The sequence below is a fragment of the Narcine bancroftii genome, chromosome 8 (assembly GCF_036971445.1).
Source record: "Narcine bancroftii isolate sNarBan1 chromosome 8, sNarBan1.hap1, whole genome shotgun sequence".
Classification (NCBI taxonomy): domain Eukaryota; kingdom Metazoa; phylum Chordata; class Chondrichthyes; order Torpediniformes; family Narcinidae; genus Narcine; species Narcine bancroftii.
Genome location: NC_091476.1, coordinates 138,299,520 through 138,319,938, shown reverse-complemented (window position 1 = coordinate 138,319,938; position 20,419 = coordinate 138,299,520). Strand labels below are relative to the sequence as shown.

Sequence of the window (20,419 nt, the reverse complement as noted above, 5' to 3'; positions counted from 1 at the left end):
ATCTTGGAAGTGGTCATTGCCTGGCAGTTTTGTAGCACAAATTTTAATTTCAAGATTTCAGCACATGCCCAAATGTTACCTAGCTCTTGCTACCTGCCAACATGGATTCTTTGATTCCCTGTGGCGTTGCCATAGGAAATAAACCCTTCACAATCCTTACCAAATAATTTCACATGACTCTATTTGGAAGGTTGGCCATTGATGAGGCAGATAAAGTAGTTTGGGGCAATGACACTGCCTTGATATACTGTGGCTGTGATTTGCTGGGGTAGGTTGATTAGCCTCTCACACCATCATCTTTGACATTAACAACAGCAACCATTATTGAAGTGTTTTCCTATGAATATCCACAGACCATATCCTATGGTCAAAGAAGCTCAAATCTGTATACCATATATTTTACAGCAAAGTTACTACTTTTGAATTGAAATGACTTACATTTTAGAAATTGTGGCAGCAATTCGCCAAGCTAAACCTCTATAGTACAGCCCCTACAGTCTACAATGTTTTGCTGACTTTTAGACCCCTGCTTCCCACATAACCCTTCACATGTTTGTCTAGTAGCCTCTTGAATTTCACCAATTTATCTGCTTCCACCACTGACCCAGGAAGTGGCAGTCCATTCTCTGGGTAAAAAACCTTCCTCTAATATCTCCCTTGAACTTCCCACTCATTCCTTCTCTCCAAAGAGTAAAGCCCTAGCTCCCCAAATCTCTACTTATTGTGCATACTCTCTAAACCATGTAGCATCCTGGTAAATCTCCTCTGCACCCTTTCCTATGAGGTGACCAGAACAGGACACAGTACTCCAAGTGTAGTCTAACCAGTTTTATAGAGCTGGAAAACCCTCAACTTATGGAAAGCGAACACCCCATAAGCTTTAACTATCCTGTCCACCTGTGAGACAACTTTCAGGGATTAGTGGACATTGTCCCCCAGGTTCCTCTGCTTTCACACTATCAAGAATCCTGCCATTAACTTTTTACTCTGTCTTTGAGTTTCTCCTTCCAAATTGTACCACCTCACATTTCTCCAGATTGATTGAACTCCATCTGCCACTTCTCAGCCCAGCTCTGCATCCTATCAATGTCCCGCTACAATCCTCCACACTACCACCAATCTTTGTGTCGTCTGCAAACTTGCCAACCCAAGATTACATGAAACCATTATGAGGTAAACAGGTGGGATCCGCACAGACTGCCTGGTGAATTCAACCCAGCATTTAGGTCAGATGCGCAGGTCGGGGTGGATCCTCCTTGTCTGCAAGGTGAATCACCTCCCCTGTGGGGTCAGCTATCGCTGGGTGCATTTCCTTTGTCGGTGGGGGCCTCATGAAGGTAATAGCTCTATCCCCTTTCAGGACACTAAGAATTCCTCAAAACATTTGTTACAAATTATGAATCAGAAAATACTAAAAAAGATAGTGAGCATAACTAGTCTTTTATACCAGCTTCTGTTAAGCTCCCTTTCTGATAGTTTTTTTTAAAATTGGAAACAATTACACCAATTTTTTGTTGCTTTAAAAATAAGACATTAAAGTGGCTCAACCTGCTACTAAGGAATTTCCATGCAAGAATTAACATAAAACAATGCAGTACATTAAAGGTCCTTCAACCTTTGATATTGTGTCAAACTATATACAATATGCCTACCCCTTACCCCCTCTATTTTTATTTCATCCATGTCCCTGTCTAAGAATCTCTTAAATGCCCCAAATATTTCAGCCTCCACCACCCTACATTTTCTGCGAGACATTGCAGTATTTTGGAACACTGCATTCATTTTGACAATGGAACCTGAACAACTCAACCACAGGCCAGGCCCACACACACAATTAATGGCAAGATCAAATTTGAACCAGGTGCATTGCAGCAATTACAGTTTAGCTGTGTTACTCCTGCCTAAGTCACAATAGTTTTGACAGTTAACATAGTAAATTCCAACAACATTCAGTAACCAGAAGACATTTTTTACTTTCAATTCTGTGAAGGAAAATCTTCCATTGGGATTCACAAAGATATCTTACACCCAGTAAGCTATATTCTCTTTATTTGGTTCTCGAAGTCACAATTCTCAAACTCATACTGATAGATTATCACCAACTCACTCAATTATGCACACACTTACACTATTTTATACATAAGGTAATGTGTTCTTGCACAATCTTCAACTCTCTTTTTTAATATTTTCAATTTCCATATTTAGAAATGAGGTCACACTAAGACAACAGACATTTATGAAAGTTTGAACATGAGAGATTTCTGGGAAGTGGGTCGATTCCAGTGTCCAAACACATCCTTGCTGTGGGCCCATGACATACCTGATCACTGCTGCTTATTGATAATGTTTTTAAAATGCTAGCAAGTTATTAGTATGCATTTGCAGGAAGTAAAAGGAGATGAAGATTAACAATTAATTTAATTCAGTTAATTAAGTATCACTTTATACATTTATATAAATATATTACTTTTGAAGGCTCCTACCAACATTTCAATGCCTTTTTTTTTTTAATTAAAAAGAACATTATCCAGTGTAGTTTGCTCTTGTTTCCATTTATTTCTTTGGATTACTGACTCCAGAGAACTGCTCACTGCCAGCAAGTGGCTGGTTGGATCACCTTTTCTTTTACTGACTTCAGCTACTTAATCCAACCAGAGCAGACAGGCCATATTTCAAAGTTTTACATTTCACTATATTCAGCAATGCAAATTTGCATATTCCCTGAAAGCTAAGCCAGTGCCCACCCCACCATGGTTCAATTTTACACTACCATCACTGGTTCACTATTATGGTTTAATAATAATTTTTAAAATATTAGCCAGTCAGCATCACACATGGAGTCAATGACATACATTGCCTCAAGCTCCATGTCCTTTGCTCAGGAATATCAATGTGTTTTATGTTACTATAGTCTTCCTGCCATCTATTCTAATAATCTCCCATAATCAGTGTTATCAAAGCATTTTATGGATGACACAAGATGTTAATATAGAATTGGAATCTCACAAAAGACTATAAAATCAATGATAACTGAAGTTCAGAATTTCCATAACAGAAAATAATAGTTGTGTACCCCGTATCCGGAGTTCCGAAAATCAAACTTTTTTTTAGTGCTGACATGACGTCACAAGTGGGGAAAAAAAATCAACATGTGACTTGCCCATGTGAGGCTCTGGTGTACTGTTGGCACCAGTTTGATTGTAATAACAGTAAAAAAAAAACACACTAAATCTTTGCTTCTGGCTAGGCAGATGCCAAACAGAGCTGGGTCCAAGTCTTCTGCATTGGCTGGAGCTGGATTAGCAATAGCAGTGCCACTCTCAACATCAGAGCATTGAAGAAGTCACCTCGGGCTCCCGGGCAGGAGTGGGGACCTTGGGCTCCAGGCAGCAGGGAGGTGTTGGGGATCAATGGCAGAAAAGACAAAAACTTCATTGTTAATGAGGCAGATGCCACTGGAAGAAACATCTGAAAAAGCCACTGAGGAGAATTTCTAGTATTTGACGCTGCATTCATTTTTTGTGAGCAGAGATCATTTTTAATTTTGGTCAGAATTAAACATTATTTCACGTGAATTTTGAGCTCATGTCGGAACTCAAAAAGCCTGCTGCTGTTTGTTGCTGTTTAACCGATGATACAGACATTCTGCTGATGCTACTGTACTACTTAGTTTCATTGTTCCGAAAAATAAACCTAAAAACTGAAAAGCATCTGGTCGCAAGCGTTTCAGATACAGAATACTGTAAATGCTATTGACATTAAAACATAGGACTTGATAGTGAAAACTTGATCTTACTGACCTGTCATATTATAACAAGTTCTCGAGGAGCACATGGCAATGAGGTGTGCAACATAATGAAGTGCATCATTCAAGTTAAATTACAATGAAATTCTCCCCACACAGTTTGGAGATACACTCACGTTAATTACTTAAAATTGTAAAAATCAGACTCTTTGATTCCATCAATGCCTATAGCAATCAGCCAAGAACATTCCAAACAAATTTCGGCAGCATTATTCAACAATGAAGTTCACAAACAATACATCAAAGGCAACCCAACTCAGGATTTCCAACCAAGGAATCGAGTGATACTGTGCTGTTCCATCAGCCAGGTGGGCAGCTTCGAGTAAAATAATTCTCCCAGAGGTATACTTGTAGTTCAAGTATTCGCGAATCAGACTTCGTAAAACCAGCGGACTAGTTGATAACGTATTAGAAAAGCAAAGACACTTCCTGAGACCTGGTTGGGAGGTGGGGGTGGGAGGGGGTTGCAAAAGATAGACAAGTTAAAAATAAAAATAGCAATTTACATTATGAACTATATGGGGGTTTACATGGTCTAATTTTGACTGATAAGCAAAAATGAGGTTCTCTTTCAAAGAGGTTTGTGCTTACTATATTTCCCTACAGCTGGATTTGGAGACAAATGCCTCTTCTCTATAAAGATTGATTTTGCAGTACTTTGTGGCAAGTTTATACAGAAATATGGTCCATTACTATCTATAGTTGGAAACACCATTCAGAAAGGCCGATGCAGGATTATGCGAAAATTCTCACAAGTGGGGGCAGCACGGTAAGCGCAACACTATATTACAGTGCCAGCAAGCAGAGTTAGAATCCGGCGCTGCCTGTAAAGAATTTGTATGCTCTCCCAGTGTCTGCATCGGTTTCCTCCCACCCTTCAGCAGGTATGGGGATTGTAGGTGAATTGGAGTATTTGAGCAAAACTGGCTCATGGGCCAAAAGGGCTTTGACTGGGCTGTAAATTAAAATGAGAGCAAATTAAAATTTAAATTAACATTTAGACAAGTACAATTATAAACCTGGCTTTGTTCAAGTTTTACTGGAAGAAGAAACATTAAGAATTTCACTGCTAGCATTCGCCTATCGCATACAGACTCTCAACAGGACCGTTATCAACGTTTATTCTGCACTGGGTTGATCCCATCTTCTTGTTTTAAAGCCAACTAGGCTTGTGTAATAACTCCTCTGCTTTCAATGACAAGGATGAATTGGAAATAGTGGACTTTGTTTTTGACATCAAGTCATAATAGCTACCTCATGTTGCACATAACTAAGAAAATAGCACATGTTAAGAATCTAGTAGTCCAGGAGAACACAACAAACGAATCCAGTATTTCTCCGATCAGAACATCTATGTAGTGTCTATGTATTAGGCATAAAGATGTGCAGCAGGTCTTACCTGGATAAGGAGAAGTACAATAGTTAGCGTTCTCTCATGTGTTGGCCCTATCAGCTTTAATACAAAGTTAATGAGAGTGAGGTTGTTGCATTCTGTGTACTCATTGTTTTCTCCAATTCCACGGTTCACTTCCACCAACCAGAATTTGTTAGCCACCTACAAGACAAAATGTGAGCTTCGACATGATTCTTATTCTGGAATAGATTTACTTTTAGTATCACCACAATTATAAGGCCGGGTTTTGAAGGCTGAATATAAGAGTAGGATTTTGTCTGATCATTCTTTGCAATTAATAACATGTACTGGTTCGGAGAGAATTGAGAACGTTTATCGTTGGAGATTTAATTCTTTGTTGTTGAAAAATGTTGATATAAAGGATCAAATACAGCTTTTTCAAAAATAAATACAGATTCAGCTGATAGTAAATTTGTTTTATGCGATGCTTTAAAAACTTAAAAAAAAAAGACAGTGTGAGCTTTTATTCCCAAATTCTGCACCTTTCATTCTTTCCACTTTAAGTCAAAGAGTTCCTTCACATCACCTGGGTGACTGAGGTATCTTAATGACTGGTTAGAAATGCAGAAAATGCATTTCCATTCACAGTGGAATATATGCCGAACTGACTGCTCTGTGATCAAGCATACACACTCGGGGGCAGATTTTTATTTCTTCATTTGATTATCTACCCTCCACATTTCCTGGCCATTTCAACCTTCATGCCACCAGCTCATGAGGCAATTACATTTCCTCTCTAATTTTTCTGAAACCTATTCTTCCCACATTCCAATCAACAGTCTTGAACAGTAAGGACAATTTACGTTGTCCAGTGAATCTATCAAACCTTACTTCTTTGACTCATGAGAACAAACTGGAGCAGCTGGTGGTTACCCAGACAGCCACAGAGAGAAAGTGCAAACTCCACACCAATTGCACACAGTTGGGCTTGAACTTGAATTTGTGGGACAGGAATTTGCTTGTGGCTTACATCACTTTGGTTCCCTATGGCTTAACCCTCAGCCCATTCCTTTCCAATGAAACTCAACACCAGCTTAAGGAACAACACCTAATCTTCTAAGTGAGCTCATTGCAGATTTATGGATTCAATGAAATCAACAATTTCAGGTAATTCCATTATCCCATTCACACTCTTTCTGGACCCATAGTTTTATATTTTTCATCTCTTTTACTACCTCATGGCATATGGTGATCATGTTAATTTATACATCAATTAATTTATCTGATGTACCTGTACAGCTGCAGCAAGGTAAGAATTTTGGTGTATCTGTACATAGTACTCATGTATATGAGATTAAACAATTATACTCCTCCACTAGCTATTTTGTATCTCCTGTTAACATCCTCATTTCTTTTAGTTATTCAATTCCCTGGTCTAAAAATCCTATTTCACATCACTCACAAACTCACACACTCCCCATCAATTCTGCATTTCAAAAACCTGTTTTATTTCCAGTTTCTGAGTCTGATGAAAGGTGATTAACTGGCCATCTCTCCTCTTTATACTGGCTTTCTTCTCTCTCCACTCTCAGCACTGATGCAGCATCTCCACCCGAAGTGTCAATAATCCCTCACCCTTGTCCACAGATGCTGAGTTCCTCCCAAATTCTAGCATCTGCAGTCTCTTGCATCTCTCCACCTGAAACATTAATCCTGTTCCTCTCTGCACTGCTCCAGTCTAACTTGCTGAGAATTTTCAATATTTTCCCGTTTGAAATTCTGACTCAGCACATGTATATTTTTATTTATTAGCTTCAATTTTAAGTGGAAATAATTTCAAATAAAAATCATCTTAGTGCAAAATTAAAAAAAATAAATAAATTTACGTGAACTGGATCTTGCAGAATTAAAGAGACTTAAGAAGCAGAATGATTTTTATGCCTGAATTAAAGATAAAACCATCTTTAACAGGATATTGATAAGCAAAATGGAAATTGTGCAGATAAGAGTAAGTCTGATTTGATGTATCCACTTTTGTGCATGTTATATATTGCAATTAATATACTCTTAAGGTGTTTAATTCTGAAGCAGAACCAACAAAGGAGGGATATCAAATACAGTGATGTCTATCAAACTACTTCAATTCGTTGCCTCAAACTGAAGAACCAGTTTCCCTATTCCTCTCCATGCAAAGGAAAGCATTCTTCAAACTCTAGGATTATCATTTTACAAAATACATGTTCACGGAAATGCAGATATATCTGAACCAGACTGAAATATTTTGAGCTGTTAACTCCGTCTGACACAACAGAAAACCCCTAATTGGTTTTCCCCAGGAATTTTCATTGCTTTTTGTTTGAATTTTTAAAGAGTGCCTGCAGTAAAAGTGCATTTAAAGAGAATGAGGGAGGATCTCATGGAAAACATTTCAAATGTTGAAATACATGGAGTAGATGTAGAAAGGTTGTTTCTCATGGTGGGAGAGTCTAGCACAAGAATGAAGGTGGGGCCGCTAAAGTATAAAGGAGGGGCCGCTAAAGTATAAAGGAAGCAACATGGGCCTGGAGGCAAAGGAGGATGGGGAGGTCCTAAATAAATATTTTGCTTCAGAATTCACAAAAGGACCTTGATCCAGGTGTGGTCAGAATAGAAAGGGCTTGCAGAGAGGTCTCTGCACAAATCTCTGGTAAGACCACACTTAGGAGTATTGTGTTCAGTTCACCTCATTATAGGAAGGATCTGGAAGCTATAGGGAGGGTGCAAAGATGATTTATCAGGATATTGCCTGGATTGGAAAACAAGTCTTATGAGGCAAGGTTAGCTGGGACTTTTCTCTTTGGAGCGTAGAAGGATGAGAGGAGATTTAATAGAAGTCTACAAAATTCTGAAAGCCATAGATAGGATGGACAGCCAGCACCTTTTTCCAAGGGCAGGAATAACAAACACCAGATGACATATGTACAAAGTAAAGGGAGGGAAGTTTAGGGGAGACATCAGGGACAAATTATTTTATATACAGAGTTGTGGGTGTCTGGAATGCCTTGTCAGGGATGGTGTTGGAGGCTGAAACATTAGGGGCATTTAAGAGATTCTTAGACAGGCACATGGATGAAAGAAAAATAGAGGATTAGGAGGTGGGGAGAGTTTAGCACCTTTGGAACAATTTATAGGATGGCACAACATCAAGGGTCAAAGAGCCTGTACTGTGCTGTAGTGTTCTATGTAAGAGGGCACAGATTAATGGGCAGCTGCTTAGAACAGAAATGCAAAAGAATTTCTGCAGCCAAAGGGTGGTAAATAGATGGAATTTTTTTGGCCATAGGCAGCTGCAAAGGCCATGTCATTGGGTGGATTTAAGATAGAGATTGATAGGTTTTGATTAGCTTGGGTATCAAAGGTTATGGGGAGAAGGGGCTAAATAGGAAAATGGATAAGGTCATCATTGAATGGTGAGGCAGACTCAATTGGCTGACTAGCCTATTTCAGCTCCTTTGTCTTATTATCTTATGCAATTGACTTTAAGTGGTAATAAAAAAAACTCAGCCAATAATTTTAAAAACTGCATCCTATCCAAGGCAACAGATCATGCACTAATTCTAATAAAGCAAGTACCTTTAATATTAAGTCTCCAAGTTTAGGCATCTCTTTAGTTTTAAATTTTGAGTAACTCATGCCCAGCTTTCCAGTATTGGGATCTAGCCTGGATAAGGAAAGAAGGAAAAAAATTACTATTTATGTATGGTTTACTGCAGCCATTCTTAACATTTTTTTTGGCTATGCCCCCACTTACGACTTTGCTCAAAGTTTATTGGCCCCCTTCCCCATGTTGGTTTCTTCCATACTTCTCTCCTACCAATGACAAAAAATATTTAGGATTTCAGTTTACGGCCTCCCCCCCCCCCCAATATGCTGTGGCCTCCAAGGAGGTCACATGGCCTCCAGTGAGAATGCCTGGTTTACAGGCACATATTAGTTGTACATTATGTGCAATACAGGGACTATTGACAAGATATTTTCACTTATCTTCTGAATTTTGGGTCTAAAGGGCATGAGCTAATTGGAAGCCCTTTGGTGCCCACACCCTTCATCAGCCTTCAATATTTTAATATTAGGCACCAAAGCTTTGCGAGTTTTCAGAAAGCACCCGCCCACTAGATTAGATTAGCTTGCCTCACTGGAGACCTGCAATGCCCTGGAAAAGCTGGAATCTTGATTTGAAGAAAGGGCACGTTGTAAGCAAAATTACCTTGGTATTCGGTGTCGCGGGCATGGAACCATGCGGAAAAGCTGAGGCACTGAGTAGAGGAAGTTGAGTGTTTGAGGGATGAAAAACAGCATCATGGTCTTGCTGAAATGGCCAAGGATCCCAACCACTGCAAAGGTCATTCCTGCAAAGTAACAGAATGTGTCGCCCACAAAGGCGCTGGAAGGATACCTGCAGCATACAAAGTGACACAAGTTACAATGACCTTATGCCACAAACTATGACCCAGCCCCCAACCTTTGGCCTGTACAAATAAAGCCCCATTGGAGTAAGAAATTTAAAAGTCTCATCTTTCTACCTACTGCCTTTCATGCATGCAGTGACCACCCCCCATAACCATGATTCCCATTACACAAAGTAGATTCACATTTCGCATCATACTTTTTCCAGGTTGGACACAATATACTAAAAAAAATTGAGAGAAACAGGATGCTGGGAAGCCCACAAATACTAAAGCCTGTAGATCTTCCTTACAATCTATTTGCAATTTTCACCAAGGGCCACCTCCAACTAATGAAGGTATTGAAATGTGGATGAAATGCATTCAAAGAATCACCATGAAACAAGGCTTAACCCTGCAGATGATATCATTCAATGATATGCTACCCCAGCCATCATTCCTTTGTGTAATAAATTGGACCATCTTTCTCTTCCATGTCTACTTCCATATTTTCTGCATAAGGAATCCTGACAGCTAATGCCAGCCCCTACCACATGGAGAAAAACAGCAGCTTTTATTTCAATGAGTTGTGGACAAGAGAACCTTAACTGGAACATAAATTATATACTGTTTTTGCACACATTAACAAAAGATCTATAAAGGGTGGAAAAGGTGTGCTGTTGGCTTATAATCTAGTATACATCCTGCGAGCAAACTGGCATTTTGCCCTTGTGATCAAATTTGACAAATTGTCCACGGCCATTCCTTCAACCAGGTCTAACAAAACTGCCCCAAGTTTCAAACTTATAGCCATAAAACTACTTTTAACCATTTAATCTGTTCTTTTAAAAGTAGTGTGTAAAATTTTGTTTGATGTTAATCTTGCTATATTAAAAGTGCTGGCTAAATACAACATTATGTTACTTTGCACAATTATCAGTGTGGAGTTAGAACCCATTCTACGTAAAGCACAGGGCAGTGAAAAAGACAGGGCAAATTTCAGTATTGCCAACTCCAGGCAAATCTATACCTTAATTGATCAGATATCAACCTATCTGGTGTTGACTATCTGACGTGAAACAAGACAAATGTAAAAATGTTACTATACCAATTATAATATAAGAGTCCTAAAGTGGTGAAGAAAAAGGGCATCATGAAGTACAAGGAGAATATGTGGTCATCCTTGTAGTCACCTAAGAAAAAGAAAAACATTTTAAAATATCAATTCCCTGAACGAAACAGAATTCAACTTCCTGTAACTGTTGTGACATATTGCTTTATTCCTCTGATTTAAACACTTCTCTGATGCTCTCGACCAGCCATTCTCAAGCATTTTTTTGGCTATGGCCCCCTTAGGACTCTGCTCAAAGTTATGGGTCCCCTCCCCTGTGAAGGTTGTTTAGTTGGTTTCTTCTATATTTCTCTCCTACCAAATAAATAAAAATATTTTCTGATGAGTGTGGGGAGAAAAGAGAGGAGGGGGAGAAATGGACTGGTGGGGGGAGGTGCATATTGCCCCTGCTGAATAGTTCCAGGAACTCTGCAAATGATGAATAGAAAGTTTGTCGTCTCCAAATATTACCCCATCCCAATGTTGTCAAGCCTCAAGACAGCAGATTTCATAAATATAAGAACAAGAGGACACCATTCCTCTGTTAGCTTGTTCTGCCCACTCATGTTTGAGTGTGGTTTCACAGGAATCCAATGATCTTCACTTTTCTCTATGCTTTCCAACCCTAACAACAGCATTCTTGCTGACCAAGTTTAGATCGTGGAACCCAAACAACTCTATAAGCTACAAATGGATAATATCCCATTATAGACCCATATCATTGTGAACTGGATGTTTGGAATTGGATGGCTTCACATTAAAACTCCATCCACAAACAAGTTATGCAATACAAGTAAAATAAAATGAACAACTCAGTCTTTAAGAAGGTTTAAATTTGATAGACATATTAACTCACCATTTAATTCTATTAAATTGAAAATGATGATTGACATAGCAATCACTAGAGACTGCCCAGCCTCAATACCATTAATGCCAGCCAGAATATTGATGGCATTTGTGCAGAATACTGCCAGCATTCCCATGTATGCATAGTAGAGAATTCCTGAAAGAGACGAAACGAAACAAAAAAAAAACACATGGGTGCTGGCGTATGTATTTCATCAGTCACTTAGAATAGAAACTACACTTCACAATTTGGTTCCCAGTAACATCAAATCCTGCTGTATTATTTTTACATCAAAATTCTTGAATTCCTAATTAAATACAAACATAAAGCCGAGATAAGTTATTTTTAATATATACTTAAAATGTTAAAAACTTTACTTTCATATCAGCTGTTTATCATTTCTCATCTGCCATCAGATATCTATGAAAACCTATGCATGTTTATTTCATCCTTTTTGAGATTATTCTCTTTACCAATTCACAGAATATTGCTTTCCTAAATCGATATCACAACACGCCAACATCTTCCTCTTTTAATAAATACTGGTTCTAGAAAACACCAATTGTAATAAAGTTCATGAATTTCCTTAAAATTCCATTTTTAATAATATTTCAAATCTTAAATTTACATCAACTTTTATGGAAATTGCCAACTTCCCTTTTCATTTTGGTTAATTACAAACTTAAATTCTTTCATCTTGGACAAACGCAGGGTAGTTTGGTTGGATGACCCAAATCTGCACAACTTATAATTTGTCCAATTTAAATGGGTACAGGATACAACAAAATGTGTGCATGATAAAGAGATTATAAATGAGCAAAACCTGAGGCAAAAGTTGCACGTTTATGTGTTCAGTGCACATTTTGTTCAACGTTAACCCCTACTCAGACTCCTCAAGGATAAACAATTCGACCTAACACATGTTAGGATAACAAAAATGCCCAACTTTCATTGTACCTCCTGAACTTACCCAAGTCCAAATGGAGGCCCAGAAAAATGCGCAAGGGTTTTGGCACTACGATTGTGGTGTTGCCAAAATTGGTGAAGTACACCATGAGTAGGGGCAAGGAGGCCATGGTTGGCAACAGCAACTTGTGTCTCCATTGCAAGTTCAGGACATCATCAGCAAAGCCTAGAAAGATCATGCAGCAGATTGCAAGCAGGGCCCCAATCAACTGCACAAACTGAGAGCAAAAATTCATGTTACATCATGGCATAAACACTTGTCAACACAGATTTGTACTGAGCGGAGCTTGACATAACTTTTGTTGCACATCACAACCTATTACACTTCTTTTGGATGTCCAAGAAGACTACATATCGGAGTTGCATTAAATCAAGTCTGGCACATTTGAAAGTTTTTTTCATTTTCTTACATGGTTTGAGTTTGATTATTATTTTAAATTTGTGAAGTGTGTATCACATAATCATATCATTGTGAGACAGGGCACTAATACATCAATTCGCTGCAGTGTGGTAAAAGGTACTTTTCCCATGAAAAGTGCATTCTGCATTGTAATACGTTGGCATAAGGGAAGATTAAAATAAAGCATGTCAGATTTTTTAAGGAATGGAGAAATGAGAAGATCCTTGCTTTATAAAGTAATCAGTAGCTCCTTTGTTAATACCATTAATCACTACACATTTTGGTTAGTAGAGCTAAACACTAATATAGGTAAACATGGAATGGAAATCATTACATAAAGGATCTTAATTTGTCCATTTTCCACTACAGATGCTGGTCGACAGAGAGTTCCATATAACCATATAACCACTTACAGCACAGAACAGGCCAGTTCGGCCCTACTAGTCCATGCCGTAGCAAATCCCCACCCTCCTAGTCCCACTGACCTGCACCCGGTCCATACCCCTCTAGTCCCCTCCTATCCATGTAACGATCCAGTCTTTCCTTAAATGTAACCAATGATCCCGCCTCGACCACGTCTGCCGGAAGCTCATTCCACATCCCCACCGCCCTCTGCGTAAAGAAATTTCCCCTCATGTTCCCCTTATAATTTTCCCCCTTCAATCTTAAACCATGTCTAGTTTGAATCTCCCCCTTTCTTAATTGAAAAAGCCTATCCACATTTACTCTGTCTGTCCCTTTTAAAATCTTAAACACCTCAGACCCTGAAATCCTGTCAACATTCTCGTGAACCTTCTCTGCACTCTCTCTATTTTGTTTATATCTTTCCTATAATTTGGTGACCAAAACTGTACACAGTACTCCAAATTTGGCCTCACCAATGCCTTGTACAATTTCATCATAACCTCCCTACTCTTGAATTCAATACTCCGATTTATGAAGGCCAACATTCCAAATGCCTTCTTCACCACACCATCTACCTCCAGCAATTTGTTTTTTTTTGGTCCAGATTCAAGCATATGCAGTCTCTGGTTGTCTCAGTGAATAAGTAGTGGGTAGAATATACTGTTGCCCAGGACATTGGGACCCTGGCAGAGCAAGGTTCCAAATGACCCAGTGGCTTCTGCTTTTATTTTAAATCTTGAGAGAATAATGCCTATGTTTTTGTTTTCCTGTTCACTGGTATCAGCTGTGTTAAACTAACTTTAGAACTGTGAATGCACAAAACATTTGGGTTAAAGTAGGATCTGAAGCACAGGAAACCAATTGATTGATTGTGTAGAGACCATTGATTGTAGATGGAGTAAATTCACAAGGTTGGGGTGGTGGAAAATGAGACCTGAGAGAAATAGGAGAGTATGACAAAAATATGATTGGCATAAATAAAAGAAAGGGCAAGAAAATTTTCCCCATGGTCAAGATGCCAATGACCAAGGGGCATAGATTTAAGGTGAGGTGAAAAGGATTTCTGAGGAACATCAGAATCTGGAACACACTACCTGAGAAGGAGGTGAACACAGATTCTCATAACATTAAAGAAGCCTCTAAATAAGCACATGAATAGCAAGGGCACAATAAACTACAGTAAATGGGATTAGAACTTGATGATCAGCCTGGACATGGATGACCCAAGGGCCTTTTTGTGTGCCGTAAAACCATGACAAATTAGCTTGGCATTACAATGATTCAAATTAATTGGGTGTGATCTCTGGAATGTACAGCTGAGGGAAAATATTGTGATAAGATTAACACACGAGATATCCATCAGTAGATTTCAAATTAATGTAATGCTACATTAAATGTCAATTAAGGCTTTATTAAAAATGCTCACCAGTGTCTGTGCCACGTCTGCTGAGATCATACATAAGCTCCTTTGTCATCCTAGTATTCAAGAGTCTCAAAGGGTGTTGCAGACAGATATTTCAGTTTAAAAATCAGAACCAGTAACATAAAACAATATGACTGATGTAATTGATAGCCAACATTAGGTATTAATAGGGAGGGAAGGAAGGAGATAACTTACCAAATCATGAGGAAAGGTGATGCACTGCTCCTTCACCCAGCAGTGCAGAAAGGGAACAGGAATGAAACAGAAAAGAATGATGAGGAAGACCACGCCACTGATTACCCCTTGTGCTTCTGGGCTGTGAGACAAATGAGCAATCGTTTATCCCAAATACAAGAAATGTATCAGAATGTAAATGGTAATTTTTAAAATGAATGATCAAATTGGCACATACATGCATACAATCGGATGTTTACCTGCAAAGCAAACTTACAGCCCTTTGATCTAGAAAGTATTACAATATCTTTTTGAAAATCATACCACAATTTAGATGTTTTGATAACCCTGAATCGTCTGTAGGAAGCTAATAATTTTAGACCCCAAGATGATTCTGCTGGGAATCAGCCTTGGTTACAAACAAGTTTGTTTCTGAGATGAGGATAAGTTCGTCACACATCCAGCACTTTCTCAGCATTACGGAGTGGAGGAGACATTAAAACCATGGCCTGGCTGCCTGGAGAACATTAACAACCTGATGGCACCATTTTGAAGAGCAGAAAAAAAACCAAAGGCAGTTACTAGAAATCCAAAACAAGAAACAAAGTTCTGAAGACACTCAGGTTGATGAAGCAGCTTTAAGTTGAGAATTTAAAAGAACTAACACTTCAGGGCAGGGACTCCATCAGAAGCAGGAAAATGAAAACACAAATGTGGCAAATTGAAAAGAGAGGGAGGGGTTGATGGGAGGGGGGGGGGGGTTATCTGTGATGAGATGCAGATCAAAACTGCTAAGGTAACAATTAAAAACTGAAGGAGAGAGAAGAAAGTTGAAACAGAAAAATAAAAGCTATATCCATGGACAGAAAAATAGAGGTTATCTGAAAATTCAAATTCATGACTTGAGGGCTTCAATGGACCCAAAATGAGGTGAGGTGTTCCTCCGGCTTATTTTGGGAACCATTGTAGCAAAATAGAAGGCTGAAGACAGGTCCAGAATGGAAGTGGAATGGAGAATTAAAGAAGCTCAGGTGTGCCGTTGACTAAATGGAGGTGTCCTGCTAAGGGGCACCTAATCTGGGCTTGGTTTCTCCAACATAGAGGTGTCTGTGAATACCAAGTAAATTATGGGTACATTAGGAAACACTATTTGTATTCCAAACTGGTGAGAAGGAAAGAGATAAAATGGGCAGTTGTTGCATCTACTACATTTGCCTGAGATTACGAGAGTCAGAAGTGGTCAAACTCACTAATCCTCTGTCCTACATTCACAGCCAAGTGGTTAGTATACATTACAATCAAAAAGGGTCCCAGCACCGCTTCTTGCCGTACACCATTGGTCACGGACTTCCAATCAGAAAAGCAACCTTCCACCAGCACCCTAATTCATCCAGGACATTAGGAACACATGAAAGACTGCAGATGTTGGAACGAGGAGCAAAAAAGTCTGCTGGAGGAACTCAACAGTCATGTAGCATCAGTGGGAGAAAAAGAATGGCTGACGGTTCAGGTCAAACTCCTTTTGTCAATTCAAAAACATTGACTATTTTTTTTTCTTCCCACTGATGCTCCACAACCCACTGAGTTCCTCTGGCACGTTGTATTTTTTTCACCAGGATATTTCCTGGATTGGCAGACTTTAAATACAAGAAGATTGGAGAGATTGGGTTGGTTTACCCTGTAGAGAAGCAGGCTGAGGGTTGAACTGAGGTGTATAAAATAAGAAGCAAATAATTTTTTTTAAATCTTAGACATATGGCCCTTCCGGCCCATGAACCTATGCTACCCAATTACATCCAGGTGGAAGGAAACTGGAGCACTTGGAGGAAACCCATGAAAACATGGAGAGAAACTTCTCACAGTGCTGTATTGAAACCAAGGTCGCTGGTGCTGTAACAGTGCTGCACTAATGCTGCGCTGGCTATGCTGCCTACACTAGATAGAATCTTTTTCCATACCAGGGAATCAAAAACAAATGAGCCTTAGTTTAAGACGAGAGGAAGGAGTTTTAAAGGGGATTCGAGGGGCAAGCGGTGGCGTGGAATCAAATGCAATCACCAAATTTAATACATGTTAAGACAAGCACTTGGTTAGCTGAGGGATATAAAGATCTGGACCTAATGCAGCCAAATGAGATTAGGTTTAAAGGTAACAAGACTGGTATGGATACAGTGGTCAGATTTGATTTCCCTTTCATGAAGCCATGCCAACTCTGACCAAATTACCGTTCTGGGCTGTGAGACAAATGAGCAATCGTTTATCCCAAATACAAGAAATGTATCAGAATGTAAATGGTAATTTTTAAAATGAATGATCAAATTGGCACATAAAAATAGTCAATGTTTTTGAATTGACAAAAGGAGTTTGACCTGAAACGTCAGCCATTCTTTTTCTCCCACTGATGCTACATGACTGTTGAGTTCCTCCAGCAGACTTTTTTGCTCCTCGTTCCAACATCTGCCATACTTCCTTAATAATATTTTTCCAACATCAAATGATCAGCTAATCAATAACTGCACCTTTTTCCTCCCTCCCTTTTTTTTGAGTAGGGTGCCAGATCTGCAGTTTTAATCCTCTGACACTTCTTCAGAATAAACAGATTTTTTAAAAAAAGACAACAGCCAAAGCACCCTCCATCTTGATTGTCTCTGAGGATACTAGGATGCAAGACATTTGAGCTGTAAGACCTCAGTTTTTACCCCATCAAACTGCCAAAGGCACAGTGCGACATTTCTATCATACTATACTTCTCCCAGTTGGCACTCTTCATCCTAATGTCAGTAACTAGTCTGATACATTGCATAACTTGCCTCTCCTGGTTGCCGTACCCGATGGAGCCTGAACTGCCTATTCCTGTGCCATTTACTTCAATGTCACCCAGTCCCTTCCAGCAAAACCCTTCCTGATCCAGAGGTTAACAGTGGTGTGGCCGTGAGTAGCCCAGCTGTTCCCAGTCACAAGGACATACTCAGTCTGCCCCAAGCAGCCCAGCCACAGGGAACAGGTCCAACCTGGCCCAAGCAGCCCAGCCATAGGGAACAGGTCCAACCTGCCCCAAGCAGCCCAGCCACAGGGAACAGGTCCAACTTGCCCCAAGCAGCCCAGCCACAGGGAACAGGTCCAACCTGCCCCAAGCAGCCCAGCCACAGGGAACAGGTCCAACCTGCCCCAAGCAGCCCTGTCCGGAACAGGTCCAACCTGCCCCAAGCAGCCCAGCCATAGGGAACAGGTCCAACCTGCCCCAAACAGCCCAGCCACAGGGAACAGGTCCAACTTGCCCCAAACAGCCCAGCCACAGGGAACAGGTCCAACCTGTCCCAAACAGCCCAGCCACAGGGAACAGGACCAACCTGCCCCAAGCAGCCCTGTCCGGAACAGGGCAGACTCACGCCAGGCCCTCACTGCCCGCCCCACACTCACACTTGCTGCCTGGAGCTTTTGTTCAGGTCGATGCCGTACAGTCGAGCCACTATGAAGTGCTGCTTGAAGGCCGGGATGAGGACGGCGGTGCCCAGGAAGCCGAGCACCGAGCAGCCCAGGTTGATCAGCAGCGGGATGGCGGGCAGGCCCGACATCTAAAGGCAAAAGACAATGAAATCAGCCGGAGGACAAAGATCCCGGACCCCCAACCGCTCTCTGCCCTGCACCTACCTGCAAAATCCCAGGCCCGGGCCTCTCACAGCGGAGCAACACTGTTCATCCCACGACCGGGGCAGAGGCTCCCCACACCACCACCGCTCTCTGCACAAGCGCGTACTCAGGCGCATGTGCACGCATGGAGAAAGTGGAATGCTGGGAGATGTAGTCCAGTCACCCCTCGTTGCCCAGATTTAATCAAGGGACATGTGAACTCGGTCTCTGTTTCCACTGATATTGCCTGGCCTGCAGAATGTTTCCAGCATGTTATGCTTTTATTTCACATTTACAGTATTCGTAGTTTGTCATTAAATGTAAAAAACACACAATGCTGGAGAAACCCAGCAGGTCCAACAGTGTCCTTATAGAGCAAAGGTAAAAATACATAACCAACTTTCGCTGCTGTCCCCTCCCTCCCTTCTCCACTTATCACCCCTTTTGCTCGGTTGCCTGCCAACATTTTTCCATATCTTGATGAAAGAAAACGTTGGTTATGTATTTTTACCTTTACTGTGTAAAGGATACTGTTTGACCTGCTGAGTTTCTCCAGCATTGAGTGTTTTTACTTCAACCACGGAATCTACAGATTTTCATGTTTTCCTTGTGTTTAAATGTATTTCTTTTTCTGGTGGCTTGCTAGGCTGTTCAAATTTTCTCAGGAAGGAGAATGGAGGGGTCACGTGATGGAGTAGTGACTGGTTAGGGAGAACCAGCCCTCCACAGATAAAGTTGGAAAAGAAGGGTAGAAAAACAAGGCAGAGAAGAAAAACATAAAAAAGTCAGAAGATAAAAAGAACTTGAAGATGGCTCCAAAGAAGAAAAAGACTACAATGACAAGTGAAGAAGAAATAAAGAAATCACCGGAGAAAAACAAGAAAGGTCTTACTGGTGTCTGGGAGCAGGGAGCTCTTCCTAAGACCCCAGGGGTGGTCTGGAACGTTGGCTTGCAGAGCCTGATAAAGAAATGCCAGTGTGGATGCGTGACGACTTGCGCATGCACGGTACGCATTGTAAAGAGGATGCTGAGGGGGAAAAGGACGCCAACAGCAAGACACTGACTCGGCAATGGGAGAGGCCACAGCGAAGACACCAGTAGGAGCAGGATCAACACGGAGCCAAGAAATGGAGCAAGAGAAAGAAGTTCAAGAGGAAGATAAAAACAAGAAAAAAATACAAGGTGAAAAACAGAAGCAGATGATTGATAAGGAATACTTTGACGGTCAAATAAAGATTCTAATGGAAACAATAAGGGCTGAGTTCAGTACTATTATAAAAACCATACAAGAGACAGATGTAAAAATGCGAAGAATGGAGAATGCTATAACAGACATGAGAAAATGAGGTGATGAAGTGGAAGACAGAGGGATAGGTGTGAAGATGGAAGTGAATGAGTTAAGAGAAAAATTGGAAGATGGAGATTAAGAAGAAACATGATTTATTGGCCCCCAAAAATCGACATTTTAGAGAATTTCAGCAGACATAAATAATATAAAAATAATGGGCCTGAAAGAATGTGAAGAAGGGACAGATATAAAAGGATTTATAAAAAGATGGATCCCACAGATCTTGGGAGTAGAAGAAATAGAAATTGAAAGAGCCCACACAGCATTGATGCCAAAGACACAGCCACAGCAGAAATTGTGTTCCATACTAATAAAACTACGATGACATACAACAAAAGAGAAAATATTGGAACTGGCAATGAAAAGAGTGAAAAAAATAAGGAACCATTGGAGTACAATGGGAAATTTTTTTAAAAAGTCCAGATATTAGCTTTGAACTTTTAAAGAAGTGAAAGGAGTTTAATTTAGCAAAAACTACTATGGAAAAAAAGGTTATTACTTTGTGTTACGGCATCCAGTAGTGTTGAAGGT

The 20,419-nt window shown here is 40.2% G+C and overlaps 1 protein-coding gene across 1 annotated transcript; it reads right to left on the bottom strand.

Annotated features, from left to right (window-relative positions):
- Window positions 1-2,032: 2,032 nt before the first annotated feature.
- dpagt1 (dolichyl-phosphate (UDP-N-acetylglucosamine) N-acetylglucosaminephosphotransferase 1 (GlcNAc-1-P transferase)) lies at window positions 2,033-18,669 on the bottom strand. The gene is made up of 10 exons (XM_069894993.1): window positions 18,561-18,669; window positions 18,330-18,484; window positions 14,931-15,051; window positions 12,512-12,725; window positions 11,551-11,697; window positions 10,692-10,776; window positions 9,406-9,594; window positions 8,772-8,859; window positions 5,205-5,360; window positions 2,033-4,241 (listed from the first exon to the last, which is right to left on the bottom strand). Exons 2-10 carry the CDS (start codon window positions 18,482-18,484, stop codon window positions 4,176-4,178), a joined length of 1,221 nt encoding a protein of 406 aa, XP_069751094.1. The 5' UTR covers window positions 18,561-18,669; the 3' UTR covers window positions 2,033-4,175.
- Window positions 18,670-20,419: the final 1,750 nt, after the last annotated feature.